Source organism: Rhincodon typus, chromosome 9, assembly GCF_021869965.1.
Source record: "Rhincodon typus isolate 14 chromosome 9, sRhiTyp1.1, whole genome shotgun sequence".
Classification (NCBI taxonomy): Eukaryota; Metazoa; Chordata; class Chondrichthyes; order Orectolobiformes; family Rhincodontidae; genus Rhincodon; species Rhincodon typus.
The window spans coordinates 78925362-78946261 of record NC_063340.1 but is presented as its reverse complement, the minus strand read 5'-3'; the positions used below and the strand labels follow the sequence as shown (position 1 = coordinate 78946261).

At 39.7% G+C, this 20900-nt stretch overlaps 1 protein-coding gene across 1 annotated transcript in view; it reads right to left on the bottom strand.

The window, feature by feature from the left end:
• Nucleotides 1–20900, bottom strand: part of sdccag8 (SHH signaling and ciliogenesis regulator sdccag8) — a 202856-nt gene that overhangs the window by 158858 nt on the left and 23098 nt on the right. The window contains exons 4-6 of the mRNA XM_020537248.2: nucleotides 17617–17805; nucleotides 2475–2613; nucleotides 907–1059 (exon numbers count right to left, since the gene is read on the bottom strand). Coding sequence (XP_020392837.2) covers nucleotides 907–1059; nucleotides 2475–2613; nucleotides 17617–17805 — 481 coding nt within the window. The remainder of the gene's footprint in view (nucleotides 1–906; nucleotides 1060–2474; nucleotides 2614–17616; nucleotides 17806–20900) is intronic.

The following is a 20900-nucleotide window of genomic DNA, read 5'->3' as shown; positions in this document are numbered from 1 at the left end:
CCTGCTGTGTTCATCCAGCTCTACACCTTGTTATCTCAGATTCTCCAGCATCTGCAGTTCCTACTATCTCACAAACCTAAGGTGGATTGTTTTAGGATTATTTGCAATTCCTAATGGAGGCAGCCAGTATAAAGTTGGATAAGAATCTAGGGGAAGAAAGAAGCATTTGCTTTCTCTTCCCTCTCTCAGAACATCACAATATGAAAGTGGTACACAAGGGCATAAAAATGCAACTTTTACTTCATGGGATAAGAGACTTATGTTCAGAACATTACATTGTGAATAGGAAAATATGACAGGATTAAACATTTCTGAAGTAGAGAGAGATAGTACAGAATCCATTCTATTAATTCAAAATATAGCTGAAATAGTCAACACCAGCTTGAGAACAAGCTTAAAGTTCTCAAGCCTTACCAAAATCAACAGGAAGTCAATGAGCCTGAGTAAGAAAAAATCTTTTTTTTTTAAAAAGAGTTAAATCTGTAATTTGGTTAGGAAACATAATGTATGTACCAATATCAATCTTATAACAATGGGTCATGTTGTTTCAAAGCTGCAGGAGTTTGTTGCAATAAAATTAGTTATGTCCACTGTTCAACAGTTTTTCTGACAAATGTACTATCAAGATTGCTCCACAGAACTGAGTACCACTTTACCATCCACCATCCCCACCTACTGGCCGTGACAGAAACAACATCAGTAATATTTCAAATGATAACTGACATACAGAATTTTCTATCATCTCATAGCTTCAACTTTTAATATCAGATGTTTGAATGACGATCCAGTTTCTACAAAAAGTGATTAAAAAGACTTAATTCCATTTTTCTGGAAGCACTATCATTGTGTGTTGAGCAAACAGTAATTTTTTTAAACAAGTAAAACAGCATCATTCTCCTTTTGTACCTTTGATGCCAATGCTTCTCTTTCCTTCCTCATTTCTTCATGCATAGCTTTCTTCGCAATTGCGATCTTTTCTTGCTGAGAAGCGAACTCCCTTTCTAGCCGTTCTTTCTGACGCAACATCTCATTCTTCAGCTGCTCACAATGGACCAGAGCCTAGAGAAAAGGAAAATCAAACTGTCCTTTGAAACTAAACAGAACAAGACAAGCTGTTTCATTGTACATAAGTTTGGGAATAGAGCCAGATCATAGTTTCATGTGAGGTCCATTTGAAAAACTGGGTTAAAGTTCCCAAACACTATACAGAAAAGTTTACAGTTAAATTACAGTAATATTGTAATATGAAATGGGTACAGTAATGTAATCCAAAGGAAAAAAGTATCATGTTTTGTAGTGTGAAATAATAGTGGTGTAGCTCAAAATGATACTGCTGTTCATAACAACAACAGTTTCCTGAACATTATAAGACGTCCCAAGGCACTTGGTTAAAGTGGTAGATCTGAAGAAGTGTCTTACCGGAGGAAAATGAGGTAGAGACGTCAAGACTATGCCTTTTTTTCTCCATTCAAGTCTTGCACCTTTCAGTATTCCTGCTTTTTGAATAATTGAATTTATGAACACTGCTTTAGCAATGAATTGTGCCAAACAAAACTCAATGTTCCTACCAACACCTTTGAAAAGAAGCTTTTTAAATGTCTACCTGAATTGTGAGGTCCCTTTGAATGGTGTTTTTTTTTTCTTGCTGGCTCATGAAACAATGAAATAACATTCATCACCCTTTACTTTTGTTGTGATCCCAGCTGATGATAATACTCCACAAGTCAGACTCCAAAGTGAAATAAAATAAAGACCTGCAGATGCTGGAAATCAGAAATGCAAACAATAATTGCTGGAGAAACTCAGCAGGTCTGACAGCATCTGTGATGAGAAAACATAGTTAACATTACAAGTCCAACGGCCCTCCTTCAGAACCCAAGGTCTGGACTCAAAACATTAGTGCTATATTCACTTCACCGATGTTGCGAGACCTGCTGAGATTTTCCAGCAATTTCTGTTTTTATTTGTTACAGGAGAAAAGTGTTGACAAGTTAATTGGTTCTTTTTTAAAAATACTTACAGCATGGGGAGCCTATTGTTCCCAATTACATTTTCCTCATAAGTAAATTAATGCCCTTGAGCTTTTACAAAAGGAAGAAATTAAAGTAATTTTTTAAAAAGTTTTTATTTTCTATTTAAATAGAAATAACTATATAATTTAACTAATGTGAAACATGTAATAATATTGTATATGCAGATATATTTGCTCTAAATTATCAGATCATATTGTTTAATATTTTGTTGAGTCAGACATTGTGAAAGGCACTATAAAGTACAAGTCTTTATTTCTTTGCACTTCCCATGACACACTCAAATTAGGTACAACAATTCTGATTAAAGGTCAATTAGCTGAAACGGTTGCTCTGTTTCTCATTTCAGACGCTGCCAAACCTGGTGAATATTTCCAGCCTTTTCAATTTTAGAACAATGGAGTTTTTATCTATTGAATTATGCCTACTTTATCTTCTTAATACCTGTATTTTTTCCAAATTGGCTTCTTCTGCTACTTCCGTAGCTTGTTTCACTTGCCGACATGCAGAGTCTTCCCTGGCCTGCATTTCATTTATATTGGTTCGCAAAGTCGCCAGCATATTCATCAAGTCATCTCGTTCTCTACAATAAGCAAACAAATGGCATCCTTATTACGGAGTCATTTTAACTCATGATAGATCTGTTAAAATGAAGAAAACACTTCTAAGAGCATGCTCAGACAAATTTTCACAATTCAGAGTCAAATTAATTTTCAAAAAATGAAAAGGAGTAGTAAATGCTTCTCCTTGAAGCAAGCTAGAGTTCTCTCTCTCCTTTTGAAAAGAAGTCAGTGAAGAGCAACGTTGGTTCCATGCTCATTTAATAATAATCTTTAAAGCTCTACCAGAAAGGTTTGCCATCTTGTAACATCCTTTGTTTCAACATATTTTGTTCTCTTTTAAAAACAACTTTTCAGGCATTATTTGATCTCAGTACTAAAATACAATCATTGAGATATTCATATCAATTGCACCAAACAGCAATCACATAGCTATAAAATGCATCCCAAGTGATTATCACCGGATATCATTGTATCAAATGTAGTATCACAGCGGTCAAACAGCTGCAGGTTATCATCATTTGATTTCCTTCAGTGCATTTAGCCAACCAAAATGGATAAGTAAGGATTAGATCTAATTTTTTTTGGCTAAGTAATCAAGTTTTTGCAAGTGATACTTGGATAAGGTTCAGCGAGATTCCTCATTGTATCTTACCAAATCTGTCTCATTAACTATCTACTCTGTCCGCTGGCATCCCTCATGTCTGATCCTATTTCCATTATACCACACACTGTTCCCAGAGCAACTCGCCACTCACCGGATATCTGCCAAAAAATCAGCATTTTTTGCACCTATGCCATCTCTAAAAGGATGCTGTGCACCCAGAAAAACATTGGCAATCTGATGTTGTCCCTCACTGGTCACATAATGGCACAGTAGCCACAAAGCCACGCTGCTCATGGTACATTGTTGATATAACTGACACTCCCTCGTTTAATACCATTCTCTCACCCTTGTCGCTGTTAAAGCACCAGTTTCCTTGTCCATAGCTACATCCCATCTAATCATCCTCTGTATGTCATTGCCACTCTGTCCCAAATGATCACTATTGACCCGCATCTGGTCATTGTCCATTTGAAGAACATCATATACATGTAAGCAAATGGACTAGTCCAAACATGAACCATTATTCAGAACCACCAAAAGCGAACACAAGCTAAAATAGAGGCTGCAGGTTACCCCACAATGAATACAAAATGCTGGCATCATAACCAATAACTAGTCTACAGTCATTGATGGTCTGGTGTACCCAGCTCCCACCTACAGGAAACATATGACAATCAGGTCCTGTCTGGATTGTAGCACCTAATGTAGCCTAATGTTAGTCATGGAAAGGAGAGCTTCTTTGTCCCCTTTGTCCTTGTCCTCCTCCTTGGAGGTCTGCTCCTGTTCACCCAGTTCCTCAGCATCCAGCACATTATTTTGTTGCCAGCTGCACGTGTGAAAAGCACTGCAAGCTAGGGTGATACAACACTGTGTAGATTCTACTGGAAAAACCCCGCCTCACACCACAATCATCTGCTCCACCACAGCCCTGGTCAAAACACGGGCAGTATTGTACCCGTGCTCTGTATCAGTCAAAGAGTTGTGCAACAGCATCGCAAACATGGTTGAAGTGAGTATCTCGCATGTCCTAGGAACCAAACTTGTCAAGCACCTGGATCCTTAAATGCACCAGGTACATGACAATGCTCCAGAATGTAGGAGTTGTGTCACCTATAGGAAGTGGTAACAGTGATCATAGATCACCTGAACGTTAGTTGAATGAAACCTTACTAAACCTCTCTTATTGATGAATTCCTCAGCATTGTGATTTGGCCCTCTCAGTGTCACATTTCTGCTAGTGATGGCACCCCGCATCTGTGGGAAGCTATCTACGTTCCTGAATTCTACTGCCCAGGCTGTAGCACTGACCTGGTCATTGGGAAACATGATGACCTGGTATGATCTTGCACAAGTGACATTGGTCACCATTCTGATGTGTGATGGAGGGGTCCTACACAGGTCACCTGTCACTCCTTGGAAGAAGCCAATCACACAGGTTCAAAGCAGCTGTAATGTTCATAGCCACTGGGAGAGGACGGCCTCCAACTCTCACAGCTTTCAGGTCGTGTTCCAGCACCTGGGAGAGTTCTGTCGCAATGTCCCAAGACATGTGGAGCTTGCATCAACACTGGGCCTTACCCATCCCCAGCAGAAAGGAAGTCAAGGCCAATAAGCTTGGAGCCTTCTGTGGACCCCAAGCATCCTGCTTCCAGCCCTGGTCTTCCTGCATCCTACTTCACCTCCTTGGAAAACAGACACAGCAAGGACTCTCAATAGAAATGACCTACATTGAGAACACAAGGAGTGTAAGAGGTTCTTAAGTCTCAGAAGATCATTGGTGGCATATCCTGCTGATGAGGGCTGAACAAACTTCTCCAAATAGTGCACTTCAACAACAAGGTCTCTATCATTCATTCAACTTCAGCCTCAGCACGTGCAGCAACTTGGTGAAGGTGCCTTGCTTGCTCAGTGATCAGCATATTACGTCAAAATGGAGAATGTGCTGTGCTCTAATAATCTTCCCATTGCAGACCCATACCACTCAGCTTTTCATGACACTCAGTACAGACCATCATTAAACTTACATGACACTGATGAAACAGCGGTCCGTGCCTCCCACAGCACTATTGGAAGTTGCACAAATAATGGTTTGCCTTTGGCCAGCATTAACCTCTTTTTAAGTCGTTGCTGCTTACTTCAGCATCTTTGAGATGCCAGTGTTCAATTTGTAAGCAAATTGCCTTTGACCAGCATCTGACCCCAAAGCACCCTTACTGTGCATGGACATAGCAAATGGATGATGAATTGACTGAAAATTAAATGTAGCTGGAGTTTGCAAATGACTGCTTCATGCACATAACGCTTCAATGTCCCAGCATTCCACAGATGTAGATCCCACGCGTTCACCTGATATTTATTCTACTCATCCTGGACATCGTCCCAGCCATTAACTAGTTGTGTTTCAAATTTGGAGAATGGTAAGTGATGGCAGGGAACACAACTCATAGTTGACACAGTTAGCACCAGGCTCTGCCTGGTCATCTGATAGCCCCTACTGCCCCCACCCCAACCACAACCTCCACTGTTCACCCCAGCCTCTGTATCCACTTTTACCTCACTCTACCTGGACAGCCCATTTCCACCCATTCTCTGCACCCACCATGTTGAACTTGGCATCCAACTGTCTTCCCTGTCTCCCCTGCCCTCTGAATTCCACACACCCTGCTCCTTTATAATCACCTTGTGGAGGCAACAGGTAGTCACTGCCAATAACACCCATCCTGTGTCAGTATGTGCCTCCAAAGCTGTTCCACATTCTTTCATATGCCTCGAGACCCCCAGCACTATCCTTGTCCCTATCTCTGTGAATGCCTTTGTTTACTTGCCTCACCCCACCCACCTTAGACTCCCCACTCATTTTTGGCAAAGATTCTACCAGCCCCACCCCAACAGGCCACCCCCCAGAATCCTCTTGAATGATAAATGGACCAACCCCTAGGCATCTAACCATCTCTGATGAGCAGCCCCTAGACATGACTAATCAGGCCCATGACTGCGTATTTACAGTTCTCCACCTGACTGTTACTCACTTCCCGGACTGCGGTCAGACATCTCCTCTGAATGTGTGCAGCTTAAGCAGATAACTGACAATTGTAATGTCCCAGGTCTGAGTGCAGACTGTCCTCATGAATTAGTTTCAACCTCAGTAGGACTCAAATCCTTTACCAATCTGTTCCATGGCAAGACTGGTCTATTCATCGCAGTCGTCATTCGGACTCTCCTGTATGGCTCCAAGACTTGGACTACATATAGGCTTGGAGAAGTCCTGGAGAAGTATCACCACTGCTGTTAGACATAGATTCTTCACAATAGCTGACAGGACAAGCATGTTAACATCAGTGTCCTTGAAGTTACCAATTGTACCAGCATCGAGGCCATGATCATCCAAAACAAGCTTCATCAGGCTGGGCACGTACTGAGCATGCTGGAGGTTCCAAATGCGAAAGCAAATCTTTGCGCAGCTCAATTAAGGCACTTAACTGAGAGGAAGAATAAGGAAGCACTTCATAGACTTCTTCAAGAAATGCAACATAGACATCAACAGCTGAGAGTTCCTTGCTCAGAAGAAACCGATTTGGAGGAACACTCTGTATGAAGGAACATATTTTTGAGAGCACCCGTTAGTGAGAAGAGATACGATAAATGAATGTAAGGAAGGAATACCAGCAATATCAAGGCTTCACCTCCTGGAAACACCTGCTAAATGTGTGGTCAGAAATATGGCTCGAGCATCAGGCTCATCAGCCACACAAGGAAACACAAAAGCCATGACCAGTGACATGAAATTTCCTAGGCGGATAATCATACACCTTAGCTAGTGATTGCTGATGACTAATCTCAGCATTCCACAGGACTTTCCATAATTCTCTTATTCACCACAAAATGTAGTCAGTGTTGAGTTTGCCCTAAAATCCTTCAAGTCCTTTAATTTGATTAACAAATGGATTGTAATCTCTTCTATGAGGCAAATATTGTCTTAAGATATAACAAGAAGGATAAGTAAAGAGAAACCCAGTGGATGCAATAGAATTGGATTTTCAGAAAGCATTGATAAAGTACCACACTTTAGACTTATTAATAAAATAAGAGCCTATGGTATTGGAGGTAGTATAGTACTGCGGATTGGCTAATAGAAGATGGAGAGCTGGGATAAGGGGGGCATTTTCAGGATGGCAACCTGTAACCAATGGTGTGCACCATGGATCAGTGCTGGGACCACAATTCTTTACCAATGACTTGGATGGCAGAAATGAACGAAATATCAAGTTCGCAGTTGACATAAAATAAAGTGAGAAGACATGTGGTGAGGATGATACAAGTACATCACAGAGGGATACAGTCAGGTTCAGTGAGTGGAACAAACTTGGTCGATGGAATATAATGTGGGAAATGTGAGGTTATTCAATTTTGCAGGAAGATTAGAGGGGATGAATATTATTTAAACTGAGGTAAATACAGGAAGTTGTAGCAATGAAGGAATTTGGGAATTCTCATGCCTGAATATCAAAAATCTAACATACACGTTCAGCAGGTAATAGGGAAGGCTAATGGATGTTGGTTATTATTTCAAAGGGAATGGAGTATTCAAAAAAAGGACTTGCTAAAAACTATAAAAGGCACTATTTAGGCTACATCCCGAATACTGTGAAGAGTTTTGGCCCTCTTACGCAAGGAAAGATATATTGGCTTTGGCGGCAGTCTAGAGAAGGTTCACTAGGTTGATCACAGGTATGAGGGATTTTTTTATGGGGAGAGGTTGAGTAGGTTGGGATTTTACTCATTGGAGTTTAGAAGAATGAGACATAACTTTATCGAAACGTTATTAAATAAGACAAAACCTTGTCTTCTCTGAAAGGGTGGTGAATCAGTGGAATAGTTTAGTACAGAGGGCTGCAGAGGCTGGAGAGACTGATTCAAGTCTGAGACAGACAGATTTTTAATCAGCAATGGAATCAAAGGTTATGGAGAAAAGTGAAGAAATAGTGGAAGAAAAGAAGAAAGCTGAATCAGTTCAGCCACAATCTCAATGAATGGTGGTACAAACTTGATAGGTCGAATGGCCAATTGATCCCCCATGTCTTGTAGTAAGCTGACTGAACAAACTGAGTGCCAGTGACAAGCAAATTGGAACTCAAATACACTATTAATAGTTGCTGCACAAATGAAAGATGGTCAGCTATCAAGGAACACACTGATTTCAGTTATATAATTGGAGGTATGCAGCTTTAACACAGCTGACGGGGCTTGGAGCTCAGATGCTTTTTATGATTCTTGTATTGATTTGGAACATTCTTGGGTTATCATTTTTATAGCTTATTGTATTTATGATGTTTGTTATTGATTTTATAGTTCTCACGTTTGCACAATTTTTATAGTTTTCATAACTATTCTTTCCACAGTTTTTAAGCCATGTGGATTTTTTTCCATTGAAACGATTAATAAAGTCAGATTATTTGTCATTAACTTAATTGCTTTCATATTTTATTGTATTTTTCAACATGTGGGTTGCATTTTGTATTTCATATCAATTAATAACTTTGAGATATTCAACGATACCTTTGAGAGCTCCCTAAAAATGTCATTTCAATGGCTTCAAGAGCTTTGAAGCCTTTATTTGAAGCTTCTGGATATCTTTGATAGTTTCAACCCTTTACACCAATGAGGGATAATTCATTGTCAACGAAGTCTGATAGGAACAGGTGCTGTAATTTGTTTCAAATTAAAGTATTTGATAGATATGCTACTTGTAACAACAGTGAAAGAAAAACTGGTGTAATCTCCTGGATTAATAACTAAATTCCCAGAGATCCTTACAAAAATTTGCACATGTTAAGCTTCTCAGGAAGCTGATGGCAATGCGTATTTCAGTTAAAACTTGGAAGTGCATAAGGAAACAGTTGATATGGAGGAATCAGCTGGCACTTGATAGGAGGCGGATGTCAGACAATGGTGAATGAAGTGTGCGAGGGATTAGTTTTAGGGATTAGTCACTTCTGTGATCTACATAAACAAATCGCGATTCAGAAAGATATTTGTAATGACAGAACTTCTGCACACATGGTTCATTAAATCACAGTATTTACAAGGTCTTTCAAGAGTTTAGTCCGTTCCATTCAGTAGCCAGACCTATGTCAGCGCCATGGCACTGCTCTTTTTTTAAGCATTTTTGGCACAATTCCATGGTCAAACTGTACAAAATGTTTATGTGACATAGGTTAGACGTAGGACTGATTAGCATATTTAAATTTAATTCACTCTGACTTGTTTTGATAACTCTGGTCAGTTTCTTCAACATGGGGGAATCTCATGACTTAATCAAAACTTAAACATAGACAATCAGGGTCCTAACTTTCACCTTTAACATTAGTGAGCCAGCAATATCCCAAGGTAGTACTATCCCTGCTGCTATTAAATCAGTGCTGACATCTGGGAACATAGTTTTCCACTTTAGGAACTCAGCATGAGCATCAAACAACTACTTGATCAGATACAAAATAAGCAAGATGCCTGACTCTAAAGTCATATCTATTCTGGTTTAACAATGCACATTAATCACATCCTCAAATGACCACCCATACTGCACCAGTGAGACTTTTCTCATTTTCCACATTAACCAACTGTGCAGGCTCTTGAGAAATGATTACCTATTTAGCTCTGATTAATAATGCATGCAAAGATCATTTCATGTTCTAACAGTAAGTAGTAGGCTTTGGGTTGTGAACAAATATTTATTTCTCCATTTACAAGAACAAAGTTATAATAGTATAAAAAAATTGCTTCAGATTTTTTCGAAATTATGTATTTACCAAGCCATGTAATGACTTCAGTCAAATGCTTCCACACAACAATTGTAATGCAGCCAACATTATATTTCAGAATATTTGGTTATGATTGTGCATGTTTCATTACTGTAACAGCTAAAACTCATCAAGATTAAACAAACCGCATCACTATGGAATTTTGACTTCATAATTTTTATATTGCTGAAAATAGACAGACATGTTGCTGAAGCTTTTCATCATTAGAACACACATAAGAACATAAAATTTCAAATGAACACATTTACAATTATTAAAAAGGAGAAAAGGGTACAGATGATTCGACGTTTCAACTCTGATTGTTTCCTCCATGGCAAAGCCATGGCTAAAACAAAATAAGGACTTCCAAATTTGCTGGTAATTCAAGAAAGGTGCAAGGCTTGGTGAGTCTTTTTAAATTGCAGAGAACAGGTCCCTGCAAGTCACTTTTAGCAAGTGGAAATGAGCTAGCCAGTAATATAAATCAAGACTGTAAGAGTTTATTTAGATATATAAAGGGCAAAAGAGAGGCAAAAGTGGACATTGGACCACTGGAAAATGACGGTGGAGAGACAGTAGTGGGGAACAAGGAAATGGCTGAGGAACTGAATAATTACTTCACGTCAGTCTTCACAGTGGAAGACACGAGTAATATCCTAAAAATTCAAGAGAGTCTGGGGGCAGAGCTGAGTATGGTGGCCATCACCAAGGAAAAGGTGCTAGTAAAACTGATTGGCCTAAAGGTGGATAAATTACCTGCACCAGATGGACGACACCCTAGAGTTCTAAAGGAGACAGCTGAAGAGATAGTGGGAGTGTTGGTGGTGATCTTTCAGGAATCGCTAGAGTCATGGAGGGTCCCAGAGGACTGGAAAATCACTAATGAGACACCCCTGTTTAAAAAGGGAGTAAGGCAAAAGACGGAAAATTACAGGGCGATTAGCCTAACCTGGTCATGGGTAAGATTTTGCAGTCCATTGTGAAGGATGAGATTTCTGAATATTTGGAAGTGTATGGTAAAATAAGGCAAACTCAACATGGTTTCATCAAGGAGAGGTCATGCCTGACAAATCTGCTAGAATTCTTTGAGGAAGTAACTAGTAGGGTAGACCAAGGAGAGCCAATGGATGTTATCTACCTGGATTCAAGAAGGCCTTTGATGAGGTGCCACACAGGAGGCTGCTGAGTAAGATAAGGGCCCATGGTGTTAGAGGCAAGGTGCTGGCATGGATAGAAGATTGGATGTCTGGCAGAAAGCAGAGAGTGAGGATAAAACAGTCTTTCTCAGGATGGTACAAAAACAAAGTTGCTGGAAAAGCTCAGCAGGCCTGGCAGCATCTGTGAAGGAGAAAACAGAGTTAACGTTTCGGGTCCGGTGACCCTTCCTCAGAAGTGATGGTGGCTGGGAAAATGTCAGTTTATATGCAGAAAATAGGGAGGTGGGTGGGGTAGGGAGTAAACGATAGTTTAGATCCCAAAGCTTCCCCATTAATAACTATTCACCCTTCCAGCCTGATCGTTAGCAACTCCTTTGTCTGTCCAACTGTCTTTCTTTCTCTTTGGGCTCTATCCTATCGTTTACTCCCTATCCCACCCATCTCCCTATTTTCTGCATATAAACTGACGTTTTCCCAGCCGCCGGACTCAAAACGTTAACTCTGTTTTCTCCTCACAGATGCTGCCAGACCTGCTGAGCTTTTCCAGCAACTTTGTTTTTGTTCCTGATTTATGGCATCTGCAGTTCTTTTGTTTTTTTTTTCTCAGGATGGTAGCCGGTGACAAGTGGTGTTCCGCAAGGCTCAGTGTTGGGACCACAACTTTTCACTTTATACATTAATGATCGAGATGAAGGAACTGTGGGCATTCTGGCTAAGTTTGCAGATGATATAAAGATAGGTGGAGGGACAGGTAGTATTGAGGATGCAGGGAGGCTGCAGAAGGATTTGGACAGGTTAGGAGAGTGGCAGATGGAGTACAATGTGGGAAAGTGTGAGGTCATGCACTTTGGTAAGAAGAATAAAAGCATGGACTATTTTCTAAATGGGGAGAAAATTCAGAAGTCTGAAGTGGAAAGAGTTCTAGTCCAGGATTCTCTCAAGGTAAGCTTGCAGGTTGAGTCAGTAGTCAGGAAGGCAAATGCAATGTTGGCATTTATTTTGACAGGACTTGAGTATAAAAGCAGGGATGTACTACTGAGGCTTTATAAGGCTCTGGTCAGGCCACATTTGGAGTATTGTGTGCAGTTTTAGGCCCCATATCTCAGGAAGGATGTACTGGCCCTGGATCAGGTTCAGAGGAGGTTCACGGGAATGGTCCCAGGAATGAGAAGCTTAATATATGAGGAACGTTTGAGGACTCTGGGACTATACTCATTTGAGTTCAGAAGGATGATGGGGGATCTAATTGAAACTTACAGAATACTGAATGGCCTGGACAGAGTGGATGTTGAGAAGATGCTTCCATTGGTAGGAGAGACTAGGACCTGAAGGCACAGCCGTAAAGTAAAGGGAAGACCTTTTAGAACAGAGATAAGGAGAAACTTCTTCATCTTCAGCCAGAGAGTGATAAATCTATGGAATTCACTGTCACAGAAGGCTGTGGAGGTCAGGTCATTGAGTACATTTAAGACCGAGATAGATAGGTTCTTGATTATCAAGGGGATCAAGGGTTACGGGGAGAAAATGAGAGAATGGGGTTGAGGAACTTATCAGCCATGATTGAATGGCGGAGCAGACTCGATGGGCCGAATGGCCTAATTTCTGCTCTTATGTCTTATAGTCTTACGGTCTTACATCATGACCTCAACTGATCACCTTAAATTGGTTCATAGTCTGCCTATAAGCACAATCAGGATTATTTAGTAAGTGCTGCACAAATGTGATTCTGTAATTGGCACTCTTCCATTTGTCCTGATGAGTGCAATTCAAAATGTTAAAGCAACAAAGTTTGGACTCAAAACATTAAAATTTTCTTTCTCTCCACAAATGCTGTCAGAAATGCCAAGTTTCCCTAACACTTCCTGGTTTTATTTGAGACCGTCAGTATCCACAGTATTTTTCTTTTATTTAAGACCTATAGGACAATACTATAGGTGAAAAATGTATGCATTGTCTGTATTCTTACTCTTTATAGTATGTCATCTACCATCAGAAAGTCTGTGAGCATAGTTCTTTAATGGTGAGTCATGCAGAAATTATAATCTTATTCTTTACTTAACTCTATATGTATGTTGAAAGGGTATGTCAATGTTCTTTTATGCTTTCTTTTTGAAACAAGCACATTTCTAAGTCATCAGCCAATCATTTTGACATCAGTAACTGAAGTCTGCACTTGCCAATTCTAGGAGTTAGCTATGTACAAACTCTGTAATAAGTGAGATTTCATCATATAAATATATACTTTCCTCCCAGCAGCAATCTTTTTTAGATCGTTTGTTAGAGACACAGAGAGTGGCAAATTGTAATTGTAAAAGCTGACTGTGGAAACCTTGTAATTATCAAAATTTTCAAAATATACTAACAGTGATTCTATAAATTAAGAAATAAAGTAACAAATTTCCCCTCAAATACTGAATATTTATGTTTATTAAATATAAAGTCAGAATCTTTTAAGTGTAACTTCCCTGAAGTTCAATGATGACAATCTGTGCAGTAAACTCATGTTACACACCTTTCATACAATGAAAACCTACAAGGGCAATTCACGGAAACAATGGTGGATATTGAAAAATAGTGGAAGATGTTAGATGAGGTGAATGGTTGAGGGGCTCAGCTTTGAGACAAAAAAGTAAGGCTAAGGGGAACAGCAGCAGAATTCCACAGTGTACAGGCCTGCTAATTACAGACTCATTAATGAATACTGGAACACTGATGGAGAGAGGGAACACATGGCAGCCTCAGCCAAAATAGAGGATTCAAGCTATCATTTGCACTGTACAGAAAAAAAATTTCGAGGGAGTGTAAAGCAAGGTTTTTAAGGCAGGGAAGTTGATTATGCGGTTTGGAACCTGGGAAACAGGAAACCAGTTGAAATCATTAAACATTACATCCAGGTTCTGATGCACAACACAATGCAGGCTTCAGAGGTATGATTTAGTTTATCCAAGTATCCAAAATATTTTCATAGCAAAGTTTAGAGAAATTGTAGCTATGCTAGAAGCACAGGAATATTCAGAATGGGTAAAGTCTATTCAACCTCTCAGGGCCCATGCTCTGCCAATTAGTTCACAGCTAATTTTGAATCCACTTTTTATCATCTATTGATATCCTTAGCTAACTAAAAAAAAATTCAGAATCAAATTTGCCTATCATTCATCCCGTTTTTGGTGAGTGCTCCAAACTTCTATTATTCTTTTTGCATTAAATTGTGGCTCAAAAGATTAGTTTGGGAGAAATGGGTTCTGATTCATGGGGCACTGGCAACAGTACTGGGGAAACTGCAGTGCTGTTCCTTTGGGACAGGCTTCATTTGATCCATGTTGGGAACCAGTTCCCAGCAGATTGTATAACACTAGAGTTATTGATAGGGATTTAAACAAATATTGGAGGGAAGAAGGTTCCATTGTGGTAATAGCGGTAAAAAATCATCAATGCTTAAGAGTCTATCTAAATACACGCAGTATATTTATGAAAACAGATGAGTTGACAGCATAAATAAAAATAAATGAGTATTACTTGATTGTTAATGCAGAGATGGTGTGCACAGTGACTAAGTCTGGGAATTTCATGTTTAAAGGTTTTCTGGAAGCATAAGCAAAAAGGGAAAAGAGAGGTGATAAACTTTGTTTAATAAAAGTTATCAGTGCATTGGTGAGTAGCGATATTGGTGCATTTGATCATGATGTGCAATTGGTTTTGTTGAAAATATAGAATAACAAAGCAATGAAAGTCATGGGTGGGGGTCCTGTAAAGACCCATGAAGAGTTGCCTCACTGTAACACAAAGCGTAAATCAGGAAATAATGGAAGCATCTAAGAAGAGCACTATAATACTCACGGGTTATTTTAATCACATATTGACTGGATAAAACAGATAGGCAAGGACGACATGGAAGAAGAATTAGTAGAGTGCATCAGGGATTTTCCTTAGATCATACATTGCAGAACGTACCCAGTAACAGATATAACAGAGTGTGGAGCTGGAGGAACACAGCAGGTCAGGCAGCACCAGAGGAGCAGGAAATTTCCAGCATCAGCAGTTCTTACCATCTCTACCCGGTAACAGAGCTTTTTTTAGATCTAGTAATGTGCAATAAGATAGGATTAATAAGAGATTACATTGTGAAAGATCCTCTAGCAGGTAGCGCTACAACAGAGTAGAATTTCAAATTTCAATTCGAGGGAAAGCAACTCAGATTTCAAACCTATGTCTTCACTTAAAAAAGGGCAATTACAGAGGAATGAAGAAAGAGATGTCTAATTCAGGCTGAAAAAATAGACGAAGGGGCAAGTCAGTCACTGAGCCAAGCCAGGTATTTAAACAGATATTTCATAGCACAGCAAAAATTTATTCCAGCAAAATCGAAGGACTCGAGAAAGATGAGCCATCCATGGTCAACAAAAGATTAATGAGGAGTGCATCCAGTCCAAAAAACTAAGGCATACAAAGTGAAAAAACTAGTGGTAGCCAGAGAATTGAGCTTTTTTTTAAGAAAAGAAATTGGCAGCACACAATTAACAAGCTACTACAGAGGAAGAAAATTGATTTGAACGTAAATTGGCAAGAAATATAAAAACAATCAGAAAGAGCTTCATGTGTATATAAAAAGAAAAAGAGTAGCTAAAGGAAGTGTGAGACCCATGAAGGATACAACTTGGGAATTATTAATCTGATATCCTGCATCCAAAGGTTTCAAAAAGGAAACTTCTGCAGAGATAGCAGAGGCATGGGTCAAAATATTCTATTCAAATATATTCCAAAACTAACTAGATTCCAGCAGATTGGAGAATTGCTAATGTGACACCCCTGTTCAAGAAGGAAGGGAGACATAAAGCAGAAAACAAGAAATTATAGGCCAGTTAGCCTAACATCTGTCATTGGTAAGATGCTAGTGCCAATTATTAAGGAAGAAATAGCAGGTTATTTCAAAAAGCTTAATGTAATTAGCGTCATCATGGTAGTTAAAGGGAAATGATATTTGACAAATTTACCTTTGTTCTTAGAGGATATAACGAGAAGAGTTGATAAAGAGAAACTGGGAGATGTAGTGTATTTGGAGTTTCAGAACATATTTGATAAGATGCCACATTATTGTCCAAGATTGTAGCTCATTGTACTGGGAGCAATAGAATAGCATGGCTTAAGGGTTGACTGACAAACAGAAGAGTCAGGAAGGGACAGGACTAAATGGTCTTTGTCAGTTGGAAAAATATAACTAGTGGAGTTCCACATGGATCAATCTTAGGACTTCAATTATTTACTGTCTATTAATGACTGGGGTGAGGTGGCAGTGTGTAATAAGTCCAAGTTCGCTGACAATACAAAAATACATGGGAGGGCATATTGTGAATGAGAACATGAGGAATCTGCAAAGGGATATAGATAGTTGGGTGAGCAGGCAAAAAATGTGGTAGATGGAGTTTAATGTAGGAAAGTGAGAAGTCATGCATTTTGGTAGGAAGAATCAAAAGGAAGATTACTTAAATTGAATGAGACACCAAATAAAGTGCAGAATAATATATGGGTATTCTTGTGCATGAAAAAAAAAGTCAGCATGCAGGTGCAGCAAATAATTAAAAAGGCAAAAGGAATTTTGGCCTTTATTGCGAGGTGATCGAGTTTAAAATTAGAGATCTTGTGACAAATGTACACGATGTTGGTAAGGCCACACCTGGACTACTGTGTACAGCTTTGGGGATAGTATTTAAAAGAGGCAACTCAAAGCAGACTTGCTCGGCTAAATCCTGGGATGAAGGGATTGACTTCAAGATTTCTAGACAGATTAGGCATAAAAATGGAAAACTTCAGTTCTGAAGAAGTAATTCTGGACTCTCTCTACAGATTCTGCCAGTGTGCTGTATTTCTCAAGCATTTTTGTTGTTTTTAAATCAAATTTCCAGCATCTGCAGTATTTTGCTTTTAGTGAACAGTTTAGGCTTTTATTCATTAGAGTTTAGAGGAATGAGGAGTGATTTTATTGAGACATACAAGATTCTGACGGAGCTTTACAGGATGGATGTTGACAAGGTGTTTCCACTAATCGGGGAATGTCAAACTAGGAGACATAGTTTCAGAATAAGGGGATATACATTTAAAGCTGAGATGTGAAGGAATTTCTTCTCCCAGAAGGATGAACATCTGGAATTCTGAGTGTTGTGGAAGCTACTGAATTATTTAACGAGGTAGATAGATTTTTGAAATATCAAGGCAATGAGGAGCTAGGATTAAAGAAGAATTGAAGCTGAGGCAGAGCAGCCATTACCTTATTGAACAATGGTACAAGCTTGACAGGTTAAGAGTCCCACTCCTGCTCCTATTTCTCACTGTCTTATGTAAATTTTGTTTCTAAGACTAATCGTTGATTCCACATATTTGCTATTTTCTCAGATGTACAGCAACAGATGCTAGTATTTAAATGCTAACCAAAAAGAAATGACTACCTCACATCATTTAAAATGTACTTACTTCCTTAATCTCTCAACCGCCTTCGTTTCTAGATCATTATGGGTCCGGGCCAGAACTGCCTCGTGCTGGGCACATTTTACACACAGACCAGAAACACGTTCTGAACTGTCTATTGCAAGCAAAGATTCTTGAACCTTTAATCGTTCTTCCAGCTGTTGACATTCCTTTTGAGATTCAGACAGATCTTTTCTAAAATATCACAAATAAGAAAATATTTTAACAATTACATTCACTGACAAGTGAGAATAAATACAGAAGGAAGTAAAATAATACAATGCAATTACCAATAAGCAAAAACAATCAAGCACAGAAGTGGCATTGTGAAATATTCAATTGAATAAATTACATAATGGTCAGCCAGCATTTTTAAAAATAATCTATTGGCTTGCTTTGTAAATGATGAATTCTGTAGCTTCTAACTATCAGGTGAAGTCCTAGTTCTTAATCAACACAGCCCTTGACGAGCTCTAAATGGGGCTTCCATTCAGCACTTTCCTGTAGCCATAAGTTGGAAGCATTAATGATCCACCAAACCAGTCTCTGATGTGGTTCGTTCGCTCGCCAAGTTGGTTCGTTGGTTCGCAGACGTTTCATTATCCTGCTGGGTAACATCATCAGTGCAGCCTCTGATGAAGCGCTGTTGTGTTTTCCCACCTGGTATTTAAACTCTTGGGTCTATTGGATTTGATTACCTCATTCCTGTTTTTCCTTCGCAGTGGTGTATATAAAGGGTTTAGTTCTATGTGTTGATGGCCTTCTTGGTAGAGAACCAGGCCTATAGGAATTCCCAGTTCTGAGGAAGGGTCACTGGACCCGAAATGTTAACTCTGTTTTCTCCTCCACAGATGCTGCCAGACCCGCTGAGCTTTTCCAGCAACTTTGTTTTTGCTCTAGGAATTCCTGTGCTTCTCTGTTTGGCCTGTCCTAGGATCCTGGTGTTGTCCCAATCGAATTAGTGGTTCAACTCATCCATGTGAGTGGAGATGAGTGAGCATTGGCCGTGTCTTTTTGTTGCTATTTGGTGTTCATGTATTCTTGTGGCCAAATTTCTTCCTGTCTGTCCAATGTAATGTTTGTCGCAGTCCTCGCGTGGAATTTGTATATCATGTTGGTTCTGTCCATAGTGCTAAAGGAGTCTTTGGTTCGAGTTAGCAGTTGGCGTAGGGTTAGCGTGGGTTTGTGTGCCACGCTGATGCCCAATGGTCGTAGAGTCTTGGGGTCAGTTTGGAAATGTTCTTGATGTATGGTAGCGTGACAAGTGTGTTAGGACGTGCAGCATCTTCCTAATGTTGTTCGTGTGATAGGCATCATTGGATCCAGTTGGTTGGTTGTCCTTAAATACTTGGTAGAGGTACTCTTCTTCTTTTTGGCGTAGTTCTGGGTTGCTACAGTGTGTTGTTGCTCATTTAAAATAGTGTTTTCACTCAACTTCGTTTGTGGGTGTTGAGGTGGTTACTGTTGAAATTCAGTACTTGGTCAGTGTGTGTGGCTTTTCTGTGTACCTTCATCAGGAATTCCCCATTGGCCCTGCGTTCTACCATGACATCCAGGAATGGGAGCTGTTCATTCTTTTCCTCTTCCCTGGTGAATTTGATGCCGGTGAGAGTGTTGTTTATTAGTTAGTATGTCTCCTCTAGTTTGGTCCGTTTGATGATGACGAAAGTGTCGTTCATGTATCGGATCCATAGTTTGGGTTGGATTTAAGGAAGGGCTACGCTTTCGAGTCTCTGGATCATCGCTTCTGCTATTAGTCCGGAAATAGGTGACCCCACGGGGGTCCCGTTGATCCGTTCGTAGATTTGTTGATGTTACTCAGCAGGGTAATGAAATATCTGCGAACTAATGAGCCAGCTCAGCGAGCGAACCAACCACAGCATCCACAACCCGAGCTTCAAATCTACTCAAAAACCTTACAGCAATGATGTGTATACAGATATAACACCATGCCACAAATTGTTTTCAACAGTTGCAATTAACTCTCACACCTAGTTCATACAACTGATATTTTCAGGTTGCTTCCAACTGAATCCATTTCCCAAATGAGCATTTCAAGAAGTCCTCAATCATAGAATAGGCCAAGAAAGACTATTGTCTCACCATATGTGAAGGTACAAGAATTCTGAAGCTGCTAATTTGATGAAGAAGCTGCAAGAAAGTAACTGTGGTATGAAATATTTCTGAAATCTGACCACCAGCCTATCAAAATCATGTGGACAATGATGGCAACTCAGAGGTTCCATGTTAAACAAAGTCATAGACAGGTGTCTATTAGGGTCCATTTGTCAAATCTATGGTGACTGAGAATTTGTGATTGGGATGGGATTGTGACCTTGAGAGTCCCTAGTCAAGAATCAGAAGTGAAAGATACACAAACGTCTTTAGACATCTGTGTAGGGGCAGATGTGTCTTTGGTAACAGCAATTGTACATGAATTGTCTTCAGAATATCTCATTCACCCCAAATGTGGATGAAACTAGAAAAGATGCCTTGAAAATAAGCTGTCCCACTTTCTCCTGGCTGGTGAACAACACCCTGCAGGATCTCCATTTCTATGGTTATCTGAAGGAAACTTCAAATGGTACAAAGTGCAAAGTTAAAACACTCGTCATAATCTCAAGAACTGTAGTTGTACTACTTGAGGTGATCAAGACTACAAATTGACGTCACTGCCCTTAGGAAAACCTGCCTTCCTGCAGAGGATTGCTGAAGGAAAAAACAGAGAAATGCACATTCTACTAGAAAGGCCAATAGCGATTTTTGTGCCTCTAGTGTAAGTTTTGCCATCTGGGACAAGATCTTGGATACACAACCAGAGCTCTCCAATTGTGTAAATGAAACACTCATGACACGTCATCTGCATAACCTCTGACATTGATGAAATCTTCACTGCTATCTGAAACAAAAAGATCATTCCTTTGGGATACTCCAGCCCAGAATAGACCATCACTCCAATGCATGTGGAATCATTGACTTTTCCCACTCCATTTGTGCCAATAAGAATGACATCCTCTTGCTAACAAATGCTATAGTCAGCATGGCCTCATTATGACACACACTCTCTTCCACCAGAAAAACAATTACAAAATCACATGGAAGCATCTCAGATCAAAGCTTTGCTACCGCCTGGATTACATAACTGTGCAGGTCAAAGATCTAACTGATGTCTGTATCACTTATATATGCAGGGGGTTGGTGTTGGCTGGAAGGATCAACAACATGTTCAAAAAGATGATGAACTTCTGCACAGCAGTAAGGGACTACAAGGTTCAAACTTCCAAGAAGAT